We start from the raw sequence: 18,740 nt of genomic DNA, 5'->3' as shown, positions 1-18,740 counted from the left end.
CCCTCTCTCCTCTCTCTCTTCTCTCCCTCCCTCTCCTCTCACTCTCCTCCCTCTCTCTTCTATCTTTCCTCTCCTCTCTCCTCCCTCCTCTGTTCTCTTCTCTCTCTCCTCCCTCTCTCCTTTCTCTCTCTCCTCTTTCTCTCCTCCCTCTCTCTTCTATCTTTCTTCTCCTCTCTCCTCTCTTCTCTTCTCTCTCCTCCCTCTCTCCTCTCTCTCTCTATACACCTGTTCTTAAATGCATGTGATTCTTGTATTAGTTTCATCAGTTCATGTTTCAGTCTTTTCTGCAGTGGTAAAGCTCCGTGTTGTTTCTTTTTCGACACATGTTTCCTCACACACACACACACACACACACACAGGTGTACGTTGCTGTCGTCTCTGTACAGTCTAAAGGTCTTTGGGTTTATGAGCTGTGTTTGTGACTGAGGTCATGACCTAAGATCACACTAATGCCCCTGAGGCTGCTTCATCTCTCCTCCCTCTCTCCTCCCTCGGTCCTCTTTCTTGCCTCTCCTCCATCTCTCCCTTCCTCTCTCTGTCCTCTCCCTCTCTTCTCTCTCTACTCCAACTCTCCTCTCCTCCCTCCCCTCTTCCTCTTTCTCTTTCCCTCCTCCCTCTCTCTCTTCTCTCCTTCTCTCTTCCTCCCTCGCTCCTCTCTCAACCCTGTCTCTCTTCTCTCCTCTTTTCTCTCTCCTCTCCTCCCTCTTTCTTCCCTCCTCCATCTCTCCTCTCTTTCTCCTTCTCCTCTCCGTCTCTCCTCTCTGCTTTCCTCTCCTCTCTCCATCTCTCTTCTCTCCGTCTCTCCTTCTCCTCTCCTTACTCCATCTCTCCTCTCTCCTCTCCTCCATCTCTCCTCTCTCCTCTCCTCCATCTCTCCTCTCTCCTCTCCTCCATCTCTCCTCTCTCCTCTCCTCCGTCTCTCCCTCTCTGCTCTCTCCCTCTCTCCTCTCTCCCTCTCTCCCTCTCTCCTCTCTCCTTCTCTCCCTCTCTCCTCTCTCCTCATTAGAACCTGTCTTGGCAGTGTTCTGCTTTGTCTCTCCTCTCTCCTCTCCTCCTTCTCTGCTCTCTCCCTCTCTCCTCCTTCTCTCCTTCTCTCCTCTCCTCTCTCCCTCTCTCCCTCTCTCCTCTCTCCTCATTAGAACCTGTCTTGGCAGTGTTCTGCTTTGTTGACTTTGACATGAGTATAAAAGAGCGAGCGTGTTGCCTGGAGCTCATTGTTTCAGATCCTAAAGTGCATTATAATTATGAGCGCTGTGGACTGTGTAGGTGGAGTTTAGGAGGGCTGCAGATGCAACGTCTAAGGCAACAGCTACTCATTACGCTGTATTTTTGTAAGTTTGATATAAGTGCATTGAGGTTACTCTCTAAATCCATTATACTTCATTTTAAAGTTCCCACACAGTTATGAAATGTATATAAAAGGGCGATATATGTGGTATTTAGAGGCCACACCACCTTGAGAATGCTGAACCTGATCTCAGAAGGTAAACGAGGTTGGACCTGGTTGGTTCTCGACTGGGAGCCCGCTGGGGATGCCGGGGGCCACAGTGGGGCTGCAGTACATGTAGTGCATACTTTCAGTTTGTCCTTGGGCAAGAGTCTGTGGTGGTAAATTAAAGGTCCTGTATTACACAACGTGACTCTTCAGAGATTTAAACCATGTTACAATGTGTTACCTCCTCAAAAACAGACCTGGAGTTGCGTTTTGTTTCATTCACACGTTTGAGTAACACTTTATTATTATGCTCTGTTCCACCTTGTGATGTCATGAAGAGGTAGTTTTCAACAACTACATTTTACCTTTAGATGAACCTTTGGATGAAATGTCTTGCATCTGGACACAACAATAGAGCGGAAATCAAACCTCCTGGCTTTGGTCTGGTCGCCCTCAGTTGCTGTATTTTATTGCACTTTACAGAAATTGCCAAACGTCTTCACTCCAACAACAGTTTCTCCAGTCGACAGATTTAAATTTCATCTTTTGCTACGGCTCAGACCTGGACGATTACACAGACATGTTATTGTACTGTAAATTGAGCTATTATCTGTCTTTTTTAGATGGGTCAGACAAATCCCACAGTGTCTCTGAATGTGGTGAATCTGGACGGCAGCTCCAGGACCACAGAGCTGGGACCTCCGGACAGCTTCTTAAAGAGGTACACCCACAGACTGTAGATATAACTGGACATAGCTAACCTGCTAGCCACCGCGGTCGACTTCATCCCTCTCTTCGTACCTGCTGCGGTCAGGCTCATCATTTTGGTCTTAAATGTTCGAGTTTTCTGTTTGTTTGTTTGTTTTTAATTATTTTGAGGTTGTTTTATTCATTTTATTTTGAGTTGTTTGTCATTTTGAGTTAATTTTTAGATTTTTTTAACTGTGTCCTCTCTCTGTCAGACTCGTCATTTTGGTCTTAAATGTTCATATTAACCCTCTACATGATCCTGGGGTTCATTTTCTGTCATTCTTTTTTTTTTTTTTTTTTTTTAGTTATTTAGTTATTTTGAATTTATTTTCTTTCTTTCTTTTTTTGAGTTATTTTGAGTTTTTGTTTGTCTTTCTTTCTTCTTTTTTTATTATGTTTTAGTTATTTTGAGGTGTTTTTTTCTTTCTTTCTTTCTTTACTTTTAGATATTTTGAATTTTCAGTTTGTTTGTTTTAAGTGTTTTGAGGTTGTTTGTTTTTTCATTTTATTTTTAATTTTTTGTCATTTTGAGTTAATTTTTAGATTTTTTTTAACTGTGTCCTCTCTCTTCATAACTGCTGCAGTCAGACTCATCATTTTGGTCTTAAATGTTCGTTTTAACCCGCTCTACATGATCCTGTGGTTTTTATTTCACTCTTGTGTCTGTAAATCAAGATATGAACATTAAAAAAGGACAAATCAGGCGCCTTCTTTCCCTGATTTCGCTCCCGCTAGCGTTAGCAGCAGGTTTGATTGACAGCGCTGTTACTTTCAACACCCTCACTCTGGATTGGACATTTTGTAGCTCACACATTTCGTCCTGCCTTGTCCCCAGTGACTTCTACATCTCCATGGTGAAGTGGGTGAGCGGCGAGAGCGTGGCCGTGCGCTGGGTGAACCGCGCTCAGAACATGTCCATCTTGTGTCTGTGTGGGCTGTCCTCTGGGGCCTGTACAAAGGTAAGTCTCCTCTAGTGTCTCTTTTATATCTGTCCTGTCACTGCGCTGTGTGTGTGTGTGTAAGATAGTGTAAGCTATAACCCGTGTCCTCTCTGCCCTCCATCTTGTATCTGTGCGGGCTGTCCTCTGGGACCGGTACAAAGTTAAGCCAGTCTCATCTTGTGTCTCTGTCGTGTAGACTGTATATATAAATGGACATAGCTCACCTGCGAGCTGTTGCGTTTCGAATAGGAAGTGAGCGTGGGCGCAAAGTGGTTGCAATTGACTTCTGTTCCAAAACTGTGGCCCCTCTCTCCGTAATTGCGACTGTCAGACTCGTCGTTTTGGTCTTAAAATGTTCGTTTTAACCCGCTCTTTGTGATCCTGGTGTTTTTATTTCACGATTTTCTCAGTAAATCAAGATATGATCATGAATAGCAAACCAATGTCGCTGCTGTCTTTCCCCAAAATCAATTCAGTTGCGTTAGAACAGTTTGATTGACATCTATCACGACTCCAAACCAGCGTTGCGAGCATGACAGGCGTGTAAATTCAACAGGCTTGCTCCCGATTGGCTGTTTTGGTTTTGATTTCCAAATATGCTCCCTGTTTGCAGATTTGCCACTATAGATTCTCACCTTGATTGGGTTCATTTGGTTGGATGGATGACGTCGCACTCCCTTAGTCCGCCTCTTTATACAGTCTCTGCTCTCTCACTGTATGTATGTGTGGCAGTGTGAGCTATAACCCATGTCCTCTTTGTCCTCTCTGCGTTCCTGGAATAGAAACATGTGGCGTCGAGCGAGAAGTGGCTGGACAGACAGGTGAGAGAGGATAACGCTGTATAAAGCTGCACATTTGTTCCTGTCTAGCTCTGACAATACTGGGCCAGATAGATATTTATAGGAGATGTTTGGCTCTATATTACATCCATATCAGAATGCAAATTACTTTTATTCATCCCCGAAGGAAATAATTTTCATTACAGACATGCAGCAGACCAGCAGAAGAAAAAGAGTTATCAAAAATAGATTCAAAGACGCTGTACCTGATTTTTACTGTCTTAAAGCAGTGAAAAACAGAACTAGTTCATTTTCAAAAAGACTGCAGGGTCCAGGGTTATTCCTCACTTACATTATGCATTCTGAGATGAGTTTTGTCAACCTACTTTTATCAATTATTACAACAAATATATCATTAAATAGCCTGTGATGATTGTATTAGTGTTGTACGTGCTCTATCTTTATGTAAGTGAAAATAAAGAACAATAAAAAAGAGATTCTTCGCAAAGAAACTCATGACATGACGCTGCTTTACGTTCTTTGATTCTCACGCGGGTTTGGGACATGATTTATGTTACTTAACCCATGAGCGCTGAACGATGGACGAAGTACTTTTATCGAAAACGGGGGGTACGTCTGTGATTGGTTACATTTTGGGTTCAAGAGGTCCAACACGGAGCGGACGATGGACATATGCAAACTATGATACAAGACTATTCGAAGCCAGTACAACAAACCTCTTCTATCACCTGAAGAAAATCCACGAAAAAGAAAACATAAGAATCCAAAAAATCTGAGCTAAACTAAATTGTGGAACAGCAGAGGAAAATGGCGAAAAGAAAAACTATGGCCAGGAAAATGTGAGAAAAAATGTAAAAAAAAATGAGTTTACTTTGGCAATTCAGTGTAAAGTGTAAAGAACTGTACGACTTTGAAAAAAAAAAATGTGAAGGCTCCTGTACGTCCGCCACAGCTGTTTTCATTTGACACATTTATATCGCTGCACTAAAATGTCTGTGTCTCATTTGTGACAGTTCAGTTAAATGTCACTTCAAAATTAAGTTGGAGAAAAGCAAGCAATGAAATATTTGTCAAACTTTTCAAAGAATAACTGAAAACATACTTTATTGTGATATATATCGTTATCATGATATAAAATAATCCATACCGTGATATATGATTTTTTTTTTTTTCCGTATCGCCCAGCACCAGGTGGAAGAAGTACTCAATTCAGTTACTTAAATAAAAGTACAGATACCAGAGCAACAAAAGTACCTGCTTAAAATGTACTTAAAGAGTAAAAAGTAAAAGTATTTTGCGTAGATTCTGAGATCTAATGAACGTAGTGATCTTGATAAATTTTGTTTTTGTTTTGTTTTTTAATACATCCTCAGCCTTTCTTTTAAAAGCCATTTGTTCCAGTCCGGCTGTAACAGTGTAGATCAGTGTCAAACAAATTTTCACTGAGGGTCACATCAGCAAAATGGCTGCTCTCAAAGGGCCAGATGTAAAATAAATGTAACTACTTTTTTAACTTGTTAATTAACTGTTTCTGTATTTATTAAATTTTTCAAATTACAATTATTACATATGCATTTGTATTGTGTCATTGCGTATATCCTCTTAAATTAACATTTTAAAAACATCATACTTTTTAATTCACCCTGTCGAGGGCCACATAAAATGATGGGGAGGGCCGCATTTGGCCCCTGGGCCTTGAGTTTGACACATGTGGTGTAGATTTACAGATATATTGTGTATATGTACAGAGACATGTTCAGAACAGCTCGTGCTAAAGTGCTGCCCACTCACTGACACACTGCTAACTGCGCTATAGCTATGTTTTTCTTCAACTTTGAATGACAACATTATTACATAGATATGAGCATGAAAATCGAATGTTGTTTTTCCACTTCATTAAACCTGTATTCAAACTCTTTATACTCACCGTACTATACTATGACAGTTCAGTCATAGAAACAGCACTGACAGTGTCCCTGAGCTCAAGTAAACAAAAGCAATGTAAATATATTGACATAATGATGTTTTTTCTCAGAATGAGGAGCCATTTTTTTCCAAGGACTACGCTACATTCTTTATCACAATGCCACTGAAACATGGAGGACGGGGGACATTCAGCCACATCACAATGATCTCCAACCAGGTAAACTGTGTATAAGAGTCAAAGATAACATACTACTAACATGGTCTAAACTAGAACTAAATCAGAACTAAAGTACAGATGAGAACACCCGAGAAAGGCTGCACTTAACCAGAACTAAGCCAGGTCTAAGCCAGGGTTAAAGTAGGACTCAATCAGGCTTAAACCAAGACTAAACCAGGTCTAACCCAGGACTAAGGCAAGACAAGTTTACCTGTATAGCACAATTCGTACACAAAGTAATTTAAAGTGCTTTACAGAATAAGAAAGACATTAAAATCACACAAATCAAAATACAAATAATCACAAATAATCACAAATAATCATCACAAAATCATCATTAAAACAGAAGAGTGCAGAATAAAAACCTTTCAGTCGTATGCACAGCTAAACAGAACTGTTTTGAGCCTGGATTTAAACATTGTCAAAGTCGAGGTCTGTCTCACATCTTCAGGAAGAATGTTCAAAATTTTAGCAGCATAAAACTGAAACACTGATTCTTCATGTTTAGTCCTGACTCTGGCACCAGCAGGAGGCCGGTCCCTGAAGTCCTCCTCATGTAAAATGGTTCATGTGGCTCATGTGGGAGATGTTCTTTGGTGCTGGTCCATGGAGAGACTTGTTCACACAGAGCTGCTTTAAAGTCTCTGAGCCACAGGAGCCAGAGACCTGAGCCACAGGACACATGTGTGAAGTACTTCCTGGTTCTAGTCCTGACCCGAGCAGCAGTGTTCTGGGTGTTCTGTTCTGTCTTAAGGCTCGTTTGGAGAGGCCAGTGAGCAGGACGTTACAGTCGTCTAACCTACTGGAGACGAATGCATGGATAAGTCTGGTTTTGACAGTAAACCTTTGATTTTTTACATGTTTTTTAGATGGTAAAAAGCTGCAGATGTTACTGATTTGATGTGGCTGTTAAAGTTCAAGTCTGAGTCCATTACTACCTCTAGATTTCTAGCCTGATTTGAAGGTTTTAGAGAGAGAGACTGATCTGTTGGATGCAGTGAGTGAATCTACTGGTCCATATTCACCTGCTGCAGTGAGACATAGATCTGAGTGTCATCTGCAGAATTGTGGTACGACGCATTATTGCTGCATAATGACAGCATGTAGGGATTGAACAACAGGGGTCCCAGGATTGACCCCTGGGGCACCCCACAGGTCAGGGACATTTTATTTGTGACACATTTCCCAATTTCAACAAGTGCTCCTGTTTTCTAGATAGGATTTGAACCAGTTGAGTGCCATACCAGAGACTAAAGTTACTTTGATAAATATTGACCACACTGCAGACTGTGAAAACCCAAAAGAGCTTACTTAAACCAGGGCTAAATCAGGTATAACATTTTCAACCAATGAATCAAAGTTTATTTCTGGAGCAGCTGTACCTCAGTTGGTACAGTGCTCGTCCTTTGAATCCTGCTCTTGACATATAAACATCATCGGTAGAGCAGTCAAATCCACTAACTCACAGGTTGACAGTGCGATTCCAGCTGCCACAGATGAATACTACCTTTGTGTCCACAAGCAAGACACTTAACCCACCTCGCACCCAATCTCTGCATACACTGGTGTAAAAATGTGGGTGTGAATGGGTGATGTAAAGCGCTTTGAGTCCCTTGAAAGGTAGAAAAGTGTTAAATAAATATGACCACTTACCATTTATTTATAAAGCACTTTTCATTTAAAAAATGTAACAATAAATGTGCTTTTACGGTCATTAAAAACAATCCCACATGCCCTTCTTTCTAACCATTACAAAGACAGAATTATTTATATTCAACAAAATGTTAACCCTAATATATAAATTCGTCCATTATGTCCATTGTGTCCCCATATGCACTTTTGTTCACTCATAAAGTTAACTGTAAAAGTCTTATCTCCTAAAATGATGCTCTATAAGTCTGCTCTTTGCTACACTGGAGAAGGTAATTAAGAATACATTAAGGGCCATTAAACCATCTACAACCACTGCATTATGGCAAACTGTAAAAGCAAAACCATCTTAGAAATGTATTTATTTTGTTTTTCTTGCTCTTTTCTCATATTTTTTATAGTCCAAAGATGAAGACGTAAACATTCGGCATCTTACCTCAGGAAGCTGGGAGGTCACGGAGCTTGTGGCCTATGATGAGAACTCACACGTGCTGTAAGTTAGATTCAATACGTAACCATTATAAATGACCTATGTAGCTTTTATGGTTGGGAAGTATGCCACGTGCTTGGTACCTGTAATGTTCCACAGTGGGGCATTAAACTCATCCATCAAGTATTTAGTAAATTACAGAAAAACTTCAGATAACTCGGAAAAACATGGCTTCTATTTGTTGTAATTTGACCTGGAGGTGCCGTCTTTGTCTCTATGGAGATTGCTAAGTTTAAAAGAAAGCAAGCAGGTGGAGGGTCCTTCACCAGAAAAGTTCCACAGTGTACCTTTTATCTATTTAAATGTAATAAACAGGTCTTTTGTTTTGTAGATATTATCTCAGCACTGAGAATGGACCGATGCAAAGACACTTGTACAGGTAAAGCACAATGTCTCTGAAAATGAATAAAAACACAGCAGCTCAGTGACCCTCAGGTATGGCTCAGGTCATCACATGTGAAGGTGCAATTGTTCCAAAAAGTTTGAACACGTAAATGTTGATTTGTAGACTGGCAAATTTTAAAAAGTTGGGGTTTTTTTGTATTTTTTTTTTGTTTTTACACTTACAAATATTGTTTTAGGCTTACAGCTTTGTAATTTTATACGTACAAATCTGAAAATGACGCTTTCACAAGTTTTGAGACATCAAAAACATTTGTGAGTGCAGCGGCTGAAGACAGCAGGGGGCGGGGCCAGAGGGGGCAGGGGTTGCTGTGGCAACGGCTAAACCGGTTTTTATACAGTAAAGGAGCAGCTAACCCAAATTCAGACAATATGTCACCTTTGTGTGATATTATGATGTGCATTATTCACCTTTTAATACGTTTATACCAGGGTAAATTGCATAGATAAAGCCAGTGTGGTACAAAAGTATTAACAAGTTTTTTCAGAAAAAGACATGAAAAAAAATCTGTATATGTATATTTGTATATGTATTTTTTATTTTTATTTTAATTTTTTTGCCAGTGTACAGATCAACATTTACACGTTCAAACTTTTTGGAACAGTTGTACCTTCATCCGTACACTGTGCTCATAAAACTGTCACGTTTATGTTGATAAGCTCATAAAATGTGCACCACATTTGGGCATCAAGGAAATGTTTTTGTTCATTATTAGGCTGCAATAAAAGAGCTAAAAATAACCTGCTTTGGATTTCACATTCTGGAAAGATGAATAATTTGTGTTATTTTCAGCCAAAATCAGACTTGATCCAAAATAAAAATGGCACAAAGGTTAAAACATTAAAAACAACATTAATATTTTACAGTATATCAATATTTACAGCAGAAATGTCTGAAAAGAATGAGCCCAAAGAACGTAGAATATAACAATGAAGAAAAAGAAAAGGTTATGGATGTCCAAATTCAGTGCACATCAATTAACAATACAAAGGCGAGTATTTCACATTTCACATTATATTTTTGTCAACACTAAATAAATAAATAAATAAATAAATAGATAAATAGATAAATAAATACATAAAAAGAAACAAGTTGAAAATGGAAGTCTAAAGAGTAGAAATAATAATAATGCAAGTAATAATGTAATAGTAGTAGAAGTAGTAGTAATGGGAGTACTAGAATTACTAGTCGTAGTAATATTGTTAATATAGTAGCAATAGTGTGTATGATAAATGCTGTGTGATTGACAGAGTGTCCACAGTGGATCCGTACAGCAGGGAGTGTGTGACCTGCTCCCTCTTCAAACCCCACTGCTCCTTCTTCAGAGTCGTCCTGAGTCCAGACTATCAGCACGTCCTATTGCACTGCACCGGTAAAAAAACATACAAGTACTCCACTATATTACTATACCAAATATGACTTGATATAATTACAATTTTCATGTTTTTTTAGGACCCGGGATTCCTCAAACCACTCTCCACAAACTGAGCAACATGAGCAGTAAGTCTGTGTTTACATTTTGACCTCTACTACATCCCGTGTGTGTTCAGTGTATATGGGCCCATTTCCAGTATGAACAGTAAATACAAAGTGGATTAACTCATTTAGAAGGACAGTACACTCGGCTAAAGCTAATGTTTACCATAGGACCAGACCAATATGCAGCATTGGGAAGTGAGAATGAATTATAGTAATGTAAAAGTAAGTCAGTTAGAACATATAACAACTGAACACACTGCTCTCCATCCTGGTCCATCCCAGTCCACCTGATAAAAGAGGGGTAAAGTGTTCCTTCATTTATCCTGGGGGTCACGTTTTAAAAGTAACCCGCAATAAGCAAAGAAGTGAAGTATCAGCTTTATTTTTTACAATTATTCTATATGTTTTAGGATGTAAAACCCCTCACCACACATTTTATACACTTTTCTCACACAGGCATTAACATTTTCTCACATTTCTCTATTGTTTAAACTCTCTCAAAGTTCAACCCTTCGTAGATAAAAATAAATAAATAAATAAATAATAATAATAATAAGTACAGTATTATAGAATGAAACCAAAGATCAAGACCTGTTTTCATGCCGAAATTTGTCTGAGAAATAAAAATATAAATGTTTTTCTATACTGTAAATAAAAAGGCTAGCGATCGAACATTTATGTAAATTTGTCTGAACACATTCTATAGGAGACACGGCACAGAGGAGACTTATGGACAATGGTCTACAGTCCAACAGCCAATCAGGACACAGAACACAATTCACGATCATACACTGTAAAAAAAAAAGCATGTAAAATTGCACAAAAATATCCGTGAAACAGCGAGACTGTGAAAGGTGAACCGTGATATAGTGAGGGACAACTGTACTACATTCACACCATGTTCCATAAACTTACACTCAATACAACACGTGAAGAAGGATGTGTTTGCTCTCTATATTAATTTGCGGGATCACTATGGTAGAACACACAGCAGGTGATCGGTCAGAGTTACTGTGATGCTTCACTGGATTGGATATTGTTTATTCAGGATTGTACAGGCTGTTTGATTGAGTGCGAAGGGGTGGGTGTGTGTGTGTGTGTGTGTGTGTGTGTGTGGTTCTGAAACAAGAAGAAATAGAAACAACAATGAATGAATGTAAATGTGCAAATAATCACACAATGATGAACAATGACAGAACGGTTACAAGCTAGTAAAACTGACATTAAATCAAATGAAATGAAAGCCTCCATATTGATAATGTAAGTTTTTGCCTAAGGACAAGCCGTCCAGATAAATAACTCTATCTAGTGGTTAAGAAAATAATTACATGAATGGCTCCCTCTATCGGCCGCGAACAGAAATAACAAAGGCGGCTGGAGCCCTTCAGCCACGTGATGTGCTGCGGGGCCTACAACCAATTAAGAACTAACGCTCGTAAGAGGATGCACGATGCACAATACAAAGAGATGAAATAGTAAACCCGTTTGACATTGCAAAATATAAACTTTACAATATAAATGGAATGTGAGGCACAAGGCGTCGAAGGGAAGTCAGCTAAAGCTAACTAAGCAAAGCAAAGGCATATAAAATACAATTAAATAATGCACTATTAACTCGCACTGGTCACACACTTACAATACACAGAATCAGCGGACAGCAAAGGTACAACTATTAAAGCAGTTCAACAAAGGAACAACACAGACACTGCTGCTTGTAGCGAACTCTCCGAGCGACTGCCAACTTCTGCACAAAGGAAAGTCCAAGGCATCCTCTGATTGGATGAGAGTCCAGGTAGAGTGAGGTGCATAGCAAATGAGGAGAGAGAGTAAGAGTCAAAGTCTGTGGCTCGCAACAGGTCGACAACTCACCCATAAGTCATTGTCAGGTCAATAACCCTATTAATTAGACTTAAAGGTCCTATATTATGCAAAATGGCCTTTGTGAGTCATTTTCCTTAGATATGGCGTATTTGAGGGTGAGATGTGTTGTATTAGTTGTATGTACCATATGTTTACAGGTGTTTCATTCACCTACACTAAACTGCTCTTCTTACTTAACATCAGCCTGTCCAGGGACAACACGTGGAAATTTATATTTTTACTATAACCTGGCACCATCACATCTAAGGCCGATGTGTTTTTGTGCACTGTCCCTGTCCAAATAAAAGCCATACCATATCCTGTCTCACTAGTATTAAATGCCAGGGAGAAGAGCATGGTTTCTAGTCTAGTATTAAACTGCATTACAGACTGGGAGGCTCTGACAGGCAGAGGGCGCTGTTCCATAGTCTGGGCGCTACAGGGAGCCCTGGTCCAGGCTCACGTACAAAGAATTACAATAATCCAGAAGTTACCAAAGCGCAAATTGCTTTTTCAAAATTCACCTGTGGAAGGTAGGGTTTTCTTTAGCAAGGAGCACATTAACTCTCCACAATCACAATCACGGCAAGACTCCTCACCGCAGCGCGACACTTTAATTATTCTGTATTTGTTTACTATGTATTTCTTGCTCTTTGTTGTTATATTGTAATGTGTGAGCCACTGTGATTTCCCTCGTGGACTAGTTACGTTTGTCTAAGTCTTGTATTGAGTTCCATGTGGTGCTGAGTGTTTTATAATTATTGTCTTTGTCTCTTCAGAGGTGAAGACGTTGGACAATGGAGCAGAGCTGAGACAGTTCCTTGTAAACAGGACCATACCCAGATGGGAGAGGAGGATAATACCCATCAATAATAATGGTATGTATTTTCTTTTTTTTATAGTACGCTCTACAGTTTTACATTGTTAGAAGTTCTATTAGTTTTACAGGTTATAACAGCTACACTCCTGGCTGAATGAAAGCCCTCACAGACCTCTGAGCTCTGCGGTATCATTGTGTGAGCGTGACTGCCCATGACTGCCCATAAAAACAAAAGGTTTTATGGGTAGTTTTTGAAATGGAGACGTTTCAACTGCCATCCAGAAGTCATTTTCAGTCTGAAGGAAGTGATCTGAAAATGTAGTATTTATACTTCCCAGAGCTAGATTAGTCCTGCCCAACTGTTTTTAGGTGATATACCAAGGCGTAAAGTGAATTTGAGGTTATTAAAATACTCTTTAAAAAGGGTTATTAGACCTATATGGGGTAATAATTGCACATTTAACATATTTAAATCACTGTGTTACCTTTTGTTGGTTTGAAAATACTATATTCACCCCAAAACAACATATTAAGGGGTTTAATTAATTTTAGTTTGTTTTTTGATTCTCTGTCTATCTACCTATCTACTTGTCTATCTATCGTCTATCTGAGCTTTGGGTAATGACCAAAAGGACAAGATCGTGGATACAAACAGTCGAACTGAGTTTCCTCCACAGGGTGAACAAAGATTGCCTTCTTCACTCTTCTTTCAAACCATCTATTCTCCCTGCTTGAACTTTGCACCTCTCCATCTTCACATGATTGTTTTGTAGTTTTGAGATGAAGGTGGACTGCCGATTGTAGACCTGGATTAGCGTGGGAGGCTACTAGTGCACAATAAGGAAAAATGATCCAAAACTGGCCCATCAGGTAAACAAATTCAGCTCAGGGCAGTATAAATACCCCATATTCTGAGACCAGTACCTTCAGATTGAATAGAGTTCCTGGATGGCTGTCCAAACGTTCCAATTGGTCTCCGGATGACTACCTTTGAAACTTTACTGCCCTTGTGAGTGTAATATCCCTCTGTTCCTCCATCTGGTCCTATACAGGAGCCGGTTTCTAATCTCACTTGAGACGTTGAGTTCACACCACTTACACTTAAGGCACAGTCCTTTTTCACTCACCTCAAAGTGAAAATTACCCACGATCACTAGCAGTGCCTGTGGAGCTGCCACTCTCCACTGTATGATCCCTATGGGGGAAATATAGCCGTTTTCTTGTTATTCCCTACAAAAAATAAAATAGAAATAGAAGATTTATTAACCAAAACATAGATTAGCTTCATGATATTTGTGATTTCATGATAATCAAATAATAAAACTGACAACGATCCGCCATTATCATAAGAATTAAGCAAATCAACTCAAAATCTTTTAAATTGGGAAAAGTCCAGGAAATAATGATTTGCCTGAAACCCACGTAAATATTATCCAGCTATAAAAGTATTTTGAAAAATACTTAATCTATAAATAAATAAATAAATAAAAAAGGCCTGAAACATAAATTAATTATTACTGGTCAACACTATTCTTCTCAGGATAATGTTTTCTAGTGATGGGATTTTCAGCTCTTTTATGAGATCTGAATCGTTTGGATCTGTTCATTTCATTGGCTCTTTTACTATTCCATGACAGAAGCCAACGTGAGAACTCATTTTAAGAACAAACTAATCACAGTGAGAAAAAACAAAGGTGTAAATTTGATTAAAATGGTTCAAACTGAGAGTGAGAGTGTTTTACCCTTTGAAATGATGCATAATCTAAATAAAACATTTCACTTCAATAACAATTAAAAACATAACTGTTATTATGATGCCAAATATGTTTATTGTGCACAAAGCTCTCATTCACGCTCTGCTTATGTGCTGATTTTGTGTGTTTTCCCAGCATTAATCAATATAAAAATACATTAAAACTAGAAAAATATTTGGTTTGGTTTTAAAAAATGAGATCCGATTGCAACAGTTCACATTAAGGGACTCGTACATGGGCGTCACATCACTGATATTTTCGGTTGAAGTCATTTTCACTTTCCTTTTTGCAGTGCGGTGCTGTATATAAAATGTATGTTTGGTTACAGCTCTGCGCCTGGAGCTTTCTGTCCCGGTGGATTTGGACGAGGCACTGCTGCACCCACTGCTGCTGATCCTGTAAGAACTCAAGTTTAAAGTCTAAAGCACATTTAACCTGTTCCATTCCAGCAGCAGCGGTGGAACGTGACAAAGTAAAAGTAGTAAAGTGCTGTACTTAAGTAAACATTTTAGATAATCTACCTAAACAGCATCTTCATCAGTAAACGAGTGATTAAACCGTCCAGTCACATCAGGTGCAGGTGCGGACCAAGGAGTGCAGACTCGGGGCAGATTTACAGTGTTTATTTACAGAAGTGACACAATATTACAGAAACCAGGGTTGATCTGGTGGTGAGCAGGAGTCCAGGTGCGGGCCAGGATCCAGGAGCGGAACGTGGAGTGCAGTGGAGACAACGATGCGGGAAGGACCAGGGCAGGGAGCAGAGTGCAAGCCAGGGTCCAGTGACGTGGAGTGCAGAGATAAGACAGAACCAAGGCTGGGAAGCAGGGTTGAAGCAGAGTTGGAGCAGGGTTGGAGCAGGGTTGGAGCAGGGACGGTCCAGCAAGCAGGATCCGGCACCGAACAGGATGTTGATACGCAGACGATCTTGCACCGAGTGTCTGGTCCTGGCTCCACTTATGCTCCGCAGCAGGTGGAGGTAATTGTGCTGATGTGCTCCAGGTGCGCGTGGGAGGAGCCAAGAACTCCGCCCAGCTCCAGGCTCAGACAGGTGAGGGGAGGGGGAGAGCACACAGGGAGACAGAAAATACAGGCATCATGACATTCTCACTCAGCTACATTTGCCTTCTCCTCTCTACTATTTTGCATATATTTTCTTATAATCATAAAAATAAAAAATAAAAGTTGACTAATGCCCATTTAGGACCCGATTTGCTTCTTCCTAACTTTGGAGAGGCGTGATCCGACTTTAGATCTCTCCACTGTGCTCCTCGTGTGTGTCTGTGTGATTCTGACCTTTCTTTCATATCGTAACCACAAAACAACATCAGCGCTATGGTAACAAGCAATAAAACAGAGAGGCAGGGCAGACGGAGTGAGCTCACAACTTTTAGCTTGTGGTGTGTGGTCTCTTCACTGCAATATCCCACTGCTGTCTTTGCGCCCAAGATTTAAAATCTCATATGATTCTTCTTGTGTCTCTGATCTACGCTTTTTGTTGCACGTTTAAAAATAATTTAAGAGTATGTGGCTGTAGGCACAACTGATTGATTAAAGAACTAAAAGACTATAACCCTACTGTCTACTTTCAGCCTTTTAGAACGCTCGCTGCTCTGATGTGCACTACAGCAGGGGTCCCCAACCTTTTTTGCCCCATGGACCAGAATAATGTAGGTTTTATTTTCACAGACCAGCCTTCAGATAAATATGGCAAAAATAAGTTAAGTGCATAGAAAATACAACTGACCATACTGCTGAATCAGTGGGAGCCCTGTGCTTGTGTCTTTGTGATGAGGTGCTCCCATCAAGGGGTGATGGGAGACAATGACACCCACAGTGTGTTTCTTATGTCCAGTCTGCTCCGTAATTTCTTTAAAAAAAATGCTTATCCTTTAATCCCAGGTGCTTAAAAAAAAAAGCTCTCCAAAGACCTGTTTGTGGCTCATTTTCACTCGCTTGTGGCTCTACTTTTGGGCGACGTGTCTGATATGTTATAAGTGATGCGTCATCGCGGAGACAATAGCAGATCCAGCACAGACATAATAAACTTGCCAGTATATAAAATGAATTTTTGTAGCAATTTACAATCAGGATTTCCATTATATATCTACGAACAAGCTTATTAGTGTGTCATGAGAGACAGGCGAAATGTTGGAGAAGATGTGGTTGCTGATTATGTGCGGCCCAGTAGCAAATGTGCTTTTAAAATCCATACATACTGCATACAGACACAGTTTCAAATGCTTAACTTTGCAATAGTGGCACTTAAAGTGAGCTGATACACTAGTATTCCTTTCCTCTTGTTGTCCTTGTGTGATCAGTGACAGCGCCCCCGGTGGTCAGGCGGTGAGTGAGCTCTTCTCTCTGGGCTGGGACTCCGTGCTGGTCAGCTCTGACAGTGTGATCGTGGCTCGTCTGGACGCTCGGGGCAGTGGCTTCCAGGGACAGAGACTCCTTCATGAGCTGCACCACAGGCTGGGCACAGTGGACCTGCACGACCACATCACCGCTGTGCAGTCAGTACACACCTCACATACACTTGACACATACACCTGACACACACCTGACACACACACCTGACACACACCTGACACATACACCTGACACATACACTTGACATACACACCTGACACACACACCTGACATACACACGACACACACACCTGACACATACACACACTCACATATACACCTGACATACACACACTCACATACACCCCCTCACACACACACACACACCCCCATGCACACACCCACATACACACACTCACATACACACACTCACATACACACACTCACATACACATCTCACACATACACACACTCACCCCCACACACTCACATACACACCCCCACACACACACACACACTCACATACACATCTCACACATACACACACTCACATACACACACACACATACACCCACACACACCCCTACACACACTCACATACACACCCCCACACACTCACATATGCACCTCTGTAAATATAAACGTCCTTATGTTAAAAGTGAACTATGCAGCTGTTCTGGTAGAGGGTTCCCAGAGAGATGTTATTGCTTTGCCTAGAATGTTCCATATTATGGCAATAACTTATAGCACCATGGAGACAATTGAGAGACAAGCAGATGCACAAGTTACTCTTCAGATCAGTGGAGAGGCGAGCCCACTGACAGTAAAGAATGCAGTTTTCTTGAGGTATTTTTGAGCAGTTAGATGACGTTAGTTAAATACAATACTGTGGAACATTCTAGTCACAGCAACAACATGTCCATAGAAGCAAGAAAATGGCATTCCTTCACTTTAAGTTCCATAATGCACTTTTGTATTGACAGTTTTTGTTGTATCATATAAACAATAGACCACAGACTACAGCTGAACATACATGTGCACACAGGTACTTGACCAGACTGCCGTATATCGACGGGAACAGAGTCGGAGTGTATGGAAAGGTAAACTGTTAATGTTTTTAATGATGTGAGATCATTACTGCCATTGTTCTTGTTAGCAGTAGTAGTAGTAGTAGAAGTAGTAATAGTGGTAGTAGTAGTAGTAGTAGTAGTAGTAGTAGTAGTAGTAGTAGTAGTAGTAGTTTATTATTGGTAGTAGTAGGAGTAGCAGCAGTAGTAGCAGTAGTAATAGATTATTATATTATTATTTATTTGTTTTATGTGTTTATTGTTTAGTTGTTTGCAACAATAGGTAACACATTATTTTTATATTTATTTCTAATGTATCTGAAAACTATTTTACACATTTTAATGTATTTTCTTGAAACTTTCCCCTGATGGTCACAGGCGTACGGGGGCTTCCTCTCCTCCCTCATGCTCCTCTCTCACAGTCACATCTTCAAGTGTGCTGTGGCTGTGGCTCCGATCACCAACTGGAGACTATACGGTACACACACACACACACACACACATTCTGTTGCTTGTGTTAACATTGTAAAGAACCTATATCTTAAAAGACCTGTTATGCAGAATTGAGTTTTCAGAGCAGTAACCATGTTATTTTTGTTTTGTTTACCCCCTCGTTGTTTTTCATGTTTGAGCAATATTTATTTATTACGCCAAATTGCCAGTTTTCACCATCACCAGCACACACACACTGCTCTGTACTGCACACACACACTGCTCTGTACAGCACACACACTGCTCTGTACAGCACACACACACTGTTCTGTACTGCACACACACTGCTCTGTACTGCACACAC

At 40.2% G+C, this 18,740-nt stretch overlaps 1 protein-coding gene across 1 annotated transcript in view; it reads left to right on the top strand.

Annotated features, from left to right (window-relative positions):
- LOC117388976 (inactive dipeptidyl peptidase 10-like) overlaps positions 1 to 18,740 on the top strand; it is a 149,688-nt gene that overhangs the window by 125,116 nt on the left and 5,832 nt on the right. The window contains exons 10-22 of the mRNA XM_055230514.1: positions 2,059 to 2,156; positions 3,021 to 3,144; positions 3,909 to 3,947; positions 5,962 to 6,069; positions 8,121 to 8,212; positions 8,541 to 8,588; positions 9,863 to 9,984; positions 10,065 to 10,112; positions 12,731 to 12,829; positions 14,854 to 14,923; positions 16,847 to 17,041; positions 17,923 to 17,977; positions 18,323 to 18,422. Of these exons, the coding sequence (XP_055086489.1) occupies positions 2,059 to 2,156; positions 3,021 to 3,144; positions 3,909 to 3,947; positions 5,962 to 6,069; positions 8,121 to 8,212; positions 8,541 to 8,588; positions 9,863 to 9,984; positions 10,065 to 10,112; positions 12,731 to 12,829; positions 14,854 to 14,923; positions 16,847 to 17,041; positions 17,923 to 17,977; positions 18,323 to 18,422 (1,198 nt within the window). The remainder of the gene's footprint in view (positions 1 to 2,058; positions 2,157 to 3,020; positions 3,145 to 3,908; positions 3,948 to 5,961; positions 6,070 to 8,120; positions 8,213 to 8,540; positions 8,589 to 9,862; positions 9,985 to 10,064; positions 10,113 to 12,730; positions 12,830 to 14,853; positions 14,924 to 16,846; positions 17,042 to 17,922; positions 17,978 to 18,322; positions 18,423 to 18,740) is intronic.

The sequence above is a fragment of the Periophthalmus magnuspinnatus genome, chromosome 21 (genome assembly GCF_009829125.3).
Source record: "Periophthalmus magnuspinnatus isolate fPerMag1 chromosome 21, fPerMag1.2.pri, whole genome shotgun sequence".
NCBI classification, from domain to species: domain Eukaryota; kingdom Metazoa; phylum Chordata; class Actinopteri; order Gobiiformes; family Gobiidae; genus Periophthalmus; species Periophthalmus magnuspinnatus.
Note: the sequence above shows the minus strand (reverse complement) of the source record. Positions and strands in the feature narration are given on the sequence as shown.